The sequence below is a fragment of the Belonocnema kinseyi genome, chromosome 6 (assembly GCF_010883055.1).
Source record: "Belonocnema kinseyi isolate 2016_QV_RU_SX_M_011 chromosome 6, B_treatae_v1, whole genome shotgun sequence".
NCBI classification, from domain to species: domain Eukaryota; kingdom Metazoa; phylum Arthropoda; class Insecta; order Hymenoptera; family Cynipidae; genus Belonocnema; species Belonocnema kinseyi.
In genome coordinates, this window is record NC_046662.1 from 71,907,113 (window position 1) to 71,912,595 (window position 5,483).

At 25.9% G+C, this 5,483-nt stretch overlaps 1 protein-coding gene across 1 annotated transcript in view; it reads right to left on the reverse strand.

Annotated features, from left to right (window-relative positions):
* Positions 1-5,483, reverse strand: part of LOC117175008 (uncharacterized protein C18orf63-like) — an 11,969-nt gene extending 6,486 nt beyond the window's left edge. Inside the window, exons 1-6 of the mRNA XM_033364502.1 lie at positions 5,281-5,483; positions 4,973-5,108; positions 2,143-2,317; positions 1,872-2,028; positions 689-785; positions 325-588 (exon numbers count right to left, since the gene is read on the reverse strand). Coding sequence (XP_033220393.1) covers positions 325-588; positions 689-785; positions 1,872-2,028; positions 2,143-2,317; positions 4,973-5,108; positions 5,281-5,417 — 966 coding nt within the window. The 5' untranslated portion in view covers positions 5,418-5,483. The remainder of the gene's footprint in view (positions 1-324; positions 589-688; positions 786-1,871; positions 2,029-2,142; positions 2,318-4,972; positions 5,109-5,280) is intronic.

Here is a 5,483-nt window from a genome sequence, read left to right on the forward strand (position 1 = left end):
TTTTATTTTTATTATTATATTCCTAAAGATGAGAAGTTTTTGAATTTTTCTAACTTTCTACATCAATTTTGTTAAATGTTTATTAAATACGATTTTATTTATATTTTAACAAAATATTGAAATTTTCAATATTTCAAATACATACCAAATTCTGGGCAAAAATTTCAATCTCATATAACAAACATTTAAAGAACTTGAAAAGAAAAAAATTCCCGTTCCTAAATAAAATTTCAGGAGTTTTTCCAGTTTCTCCCGGTCCATCAGGAACCCTGTTTATATTGTAAAATTAAAATTATATGAATATTAAGAATTTTGTTAGATTACCTCCTTCGGCCTGAGAAAATTCCCCAGGGGTTTAACGTTCTGACAAACGAAGGAAATATTTTCACCACAAATTTTGGGAACGTTCTCTTTCAGGTTTTTCAAAAATTGATTCGTGATATCAGTCTGATTATTACACTCAATAATTGATGGCAATTTTGCATTTAAGCAAATATCAGGATAAACGAATGTGCGTTCCTCAAATCCCTCAAAGGAAATTTCGTAGAAGCGGATGCCTTCTTTCTTTTTTGGCAACACGATTCCATACTGCAAAGATTAAACAGTTATAATTTTTTAATTTACGAAGGAAACTGCTAAAGTTTAGCATGTTTTTTTTTATCGAGATATTTTTGTAAAAGATAATTACCATATTCTCCCAATGATCTCGAATCACATGATATTGTTTTAATTTACATGTTTTTGGAATTTCTTTTGTAACTTTTAGTAATTTACACTTTTTCAAGCTGAGAAACAATAAATGGGAATTTAATAACAGGTAAATATTTAGGGTGTCCAGCGATTCTTAGGAACGAAATTCAAGGTCTTTTCCAGGTTTTCCAGGTCTCTTTTTTACATAAAATAATTAATCTTGAAATACTAAAAAAATTTTCGTGACATATTTTTACATTTTTGTAAAATATTTAAAATCCTTGAAATCTTTGTGAAATTTTTATGAAATCTTTGGAATATTATTCAATGCTTTTTTGATAGTTTAAATCTTAGAAATATTTATGAAATCTTTCGCATTGGTTTGAAATCGTTTAAACTCTTAAATTCTTATATTCTTTAAATTTTTGTATGATTTTTAAATGAAATTGTCGTGAAATCTTTTGTATTCATTTAAAATCAGAAAAATATTTTTTATCTGTAAAATATTTTTAAATCTTAGAAATCTATTTCACTCTAACCTTTTTAAATTCTTTAAAATCTTTTGAAAGTTCTAAAATTTTTGGAAATTTTTGAAATCTTTGTGAAATATTTGAAATCTGGTGTACACAGCATTTTCAAATATTTGAAATCCTTGCAATTTTTATGAAATTTTTGAAATACTTGGGACAATTTTGTGAAATATTTGTAAAATTTCTCTTGAATCCTTGTTTGTGAAATATATTCTATTGGTTGAGATAATTGAATTACTGAAATCTTAGTCTTACCTTCCCAAATCTTCTAAAATGTTTTGAAATCGTTTCCAATTTTCGAAATGTTTTTTAAATTACTGAAATCTGCGAAATCTTTGTAAAATGTTGAAAATCCTTTTAAATATTTTGAAACCTTTTGGAATATTTATTATATTTTGATGAATAACAAACTTTCCAGTAGCAAGATTTCTTCTAAACGAGGTTTTTCTTTCATAATAGACTAGACGATTTAAATTACTTTTCACAATTCAATAAAATAACTGTTTTAAAAGGGGGAAAAAAATTCCAGATTCGCGTGAAAAATTAAAGGAGATTTCCAGGTTTTCAAGTTAAAAAGAAATTCAAGGTTTACAAGATTTACAAGGTCCTGGACACCCTGTTATTATTTTTAAAAAAGTACAAACATTATACCTGGGTAAGATATAAGCTTTATGAGGTCGAAAACTAATCGGAATTTTTGGATTAGTTTGAAGTGTCAAAAAATTCGACTGAGTAACTCCAACTTCTCCCAAACTTAAAGGTGTAAGTTTCAGCCTCAGAGGATTAAATCGCAAGAAAAGTCCTTCTTCTAAACATATTTTAAACAATAAAAGTATGCATAATTAATAAAATTATGAATACAATATAAACATATCAATATAAATTTATTATAGAAATGAAAGTTGCTCAATATTTAATTTACCCTTCATGTCTACATCAAACTTGATTGCGTCCAGTTCGTCTGTAAGCTCAGAATAATTTAGCCCTTTGCATAAATATTCACCAACTCTGTTCCAGGCTGGCAACAATTTATAAATAATAGTGTATTTTGCACAAATATTGTAAATTTCAAAAGTGACCTCTTGAGGATCCGAGTACTGAAAGAGGTTTGAAAATTAGAATTAGTAGTGTAAATCAATAAATTATAATCAGGGTGGCCGTTTCAACCGAGGAAAAAATTTCCGAGTTGAAAAAATTTTACAGTCATTGAAATTTAAAAATTAAATTAGGAAAAAAATTGCAAACTAAAGCACTAAAAATGGAACACTTTTTAATTTTAGGCTTTTACAATCTAAGCTTAAAAATTTTTTAGTTCCGAAAATCTGCATTTAAACGCTAAATAGTTTACACGTATAAAATAAAATCTTTTAACATTTTTCAATTTCAATTTTTTAAATTAAGTCCCATTAAACTACAATATTTTATAAATTGAACAATTTAGAATTCTTTCATCAAAAAAAAGTTCTCTTTCATCTGAATGATAAAAATACAAAAATTGCCCCGTGTCAACTCAATAAATTGCTAAAAAGAAAAATTGGTCTCTTCCAATTCAGAAAAACAATTAATAACCAAAATTTCCTTTCCTCCCACTCAATAAGAATGTTAAAACCGAAATAAGTACCCTTTCCAATGTGGAATACTCTGAAAATCAAAATTTACTTCTTTCCAACTCTGTAAAAACCTTAAAAATGACAAAATGTTCCTCAGTTAATTCAGAAAAAATTTCCTCCCTTCCCAAACGGTAAAAATCTTTTAAAAATGTTCCTTTTACAAATTGGAAAAAATGAGGAACTAAATTTTATCCCTTCCAACCGCAATGAAAATGACAACGAGAAAAACGTGCTTCTTTCAGTTCAGAAAAAAATAAATAGGAAAAATTTCATCCCTTTCAAATCAATGAAAACGATGGAGGCAAAAAAGAGAATCTTCCAATTCAGGAAAAAATTGAATACGAAAATTTCCTCCCTTCCAACTCAATAAGAATATTAAAAGTAATAAATTCTCTTTCTTCCAATTCATAAAATATAGAAAACCAAAATTTCCACCTTGTCAACTCAATGAAACGCTTAAAAACATAAAATGTCTTTCGCCCAATTAAATGAAAAAACTAAAAATTCTCGTTTCTAACACAATAAAAATGTTAACAATAATAAATTATCCCACCTTATACCCAATAAAAATGTAAAAAATTTTAAAATATCTCCTAATTCGGAAAAAATTTCTTCTTCTTTATTTGAAAATTAGAATTTTAAAAAATTGAATAGTTTTTTCGTATATTTAAATCCATTCAAATTAAATAATTTTAATTTTAAGTATTTTAAAATAATTAATTTTTTCAATTGCTGTTATACATAAAAAATCAACACTTTCACTCACAAATAAACTTTTTTTTAATGGAAGAATTTAAATTGTAACGTTCAAAATTTAAATTTTGCACTCTGAAACTTTAACGATGCAAGGGATTTTAAATATTTCAGTTCAACCTTTTAATATTGCTCAATTTTTAACACTCGCACTACAGTTCAGTTTTTAAAATCATTAATTAATTTATATTTTCAGTGGATCAAGCTAAAACGTTTTTTATTTTTAAAATTCAAATTCAAACGCTTTTAATTTTTAAAGTCTTCAAAACTGCATTTTAAAATACTTTAAACTGAATATTTAATCCTAAAAATGAAGAGCTAAAAGGAAAAATTTGTAAAGTAAAAGTTTTTAGAATTGAGTATTGTAAACCGAATGATATAATAATTGAAAAAGTTATAAAAGGACTTGAAATTCAAAAAAAGTTTAAAGCGAAATTATTATCCAGAATTCTGCACATTAACTTAAATATTATAAATTTCTTTAAAGTGCATAAAAATTCATATTTTTCTCTAGTTTATAATGTAAAAATAAATAAATAAATATAATAATTTGAAGATGACTGTAAAATTGCGTAAAACCAATTTTCCGATACTTAAACATTCCTTAAAGAAAAATTCTGAATTATAAAATATCCGAATAAAAATCCTGCCTTTGAAAATTGTCTAATAAAATATATCTGAATTATAAAATTCCCGAAAAGTTTATAATATTACAGAATTAGCAAATTCCCGAATATGAAAATTCGGAAACTTTATAATCTTACTGATCTTTAAAATGTCCAAATAATAAAAATCGTAGAAAAAAATTGCCGAATAATAAAATATCCGACTAATAAAAATCCTGTCTTGCAAAATTGTCTAATAATAAAATTCTGAATGATAAAATTTCAGAATTGGAAAGTTCCCGGATAATAAAATTTCCAAACAGTTTGTAATATTACCGAATTGACAAATGCCCGAATAATGTAATTTTCGCCACTTTAAAAACCACAGAAAATTGCCGAATTATAAAATATCCAAACTAGAAAATTTTCGAATTTACACAATTAAACTTTTCTTTTAGATAATTAATTCAATCATTAAAATTAAAATTTGTAAATGTTTATATTCGGTAATATTCTAGTTCGGATATTTTATAATTTGGCAGTTTTCTGCCGGGAATTTTATAATTTGGCGATTTTAATAACTGTTTGCGAATTTTATTATTAAGGCATTAAAAATATGTTTTCTTTTTTAAATGAATTTATTTTAAATTGACTCCGGAACATTTAAATTTCGTTCTCAAGAGTTAACTTCCGTCTTATTTTTGATGTATTAAAAATAGCATATACACAAACAGTTCATTCAAACTTATTATTGAAAAAAGATTTGAGGTTAGACGCAACTTACGTGAATAATTTTCCATTTGAAAAAATCTTGGAGCTGATTAGTTTCAGCATATTTCTTCGAAAGGACCACATAAAAATAGTGGTCACTCTTAGGAACTGGAGAAGCTAATGTTCTCGAAAACGTTCTAATAATGTCCCTAAAAGCACATAAATATATATATATGCATTTATACTGGCTCGATCGCAGGTTGTTTTTTTCAAACATTGTAAGAAAATCTTTCGAATAATTTTTCTTCAACAGTAATTATAAAGATTTAAATTATTTATTCTCAAAAGAGGATTTTAAATAACTGGAAAAATCTAAAATACCTGCAGCAAATAATTTGGCAGTGATAAAGTTCCGTGATGATTTCATGTGTCATCTGTAAATTTGAAACTGTACAGCGGAAATAGCACAGATCCTTTAAATTTGGCACCGAAGTAAATATCGCTGTACTGGGATCCATTCTTAATTATTAAATCACTTCAACGGCTAAACTTTCTGTGGGCTTCATACAGAAAAAGTGTTTCAA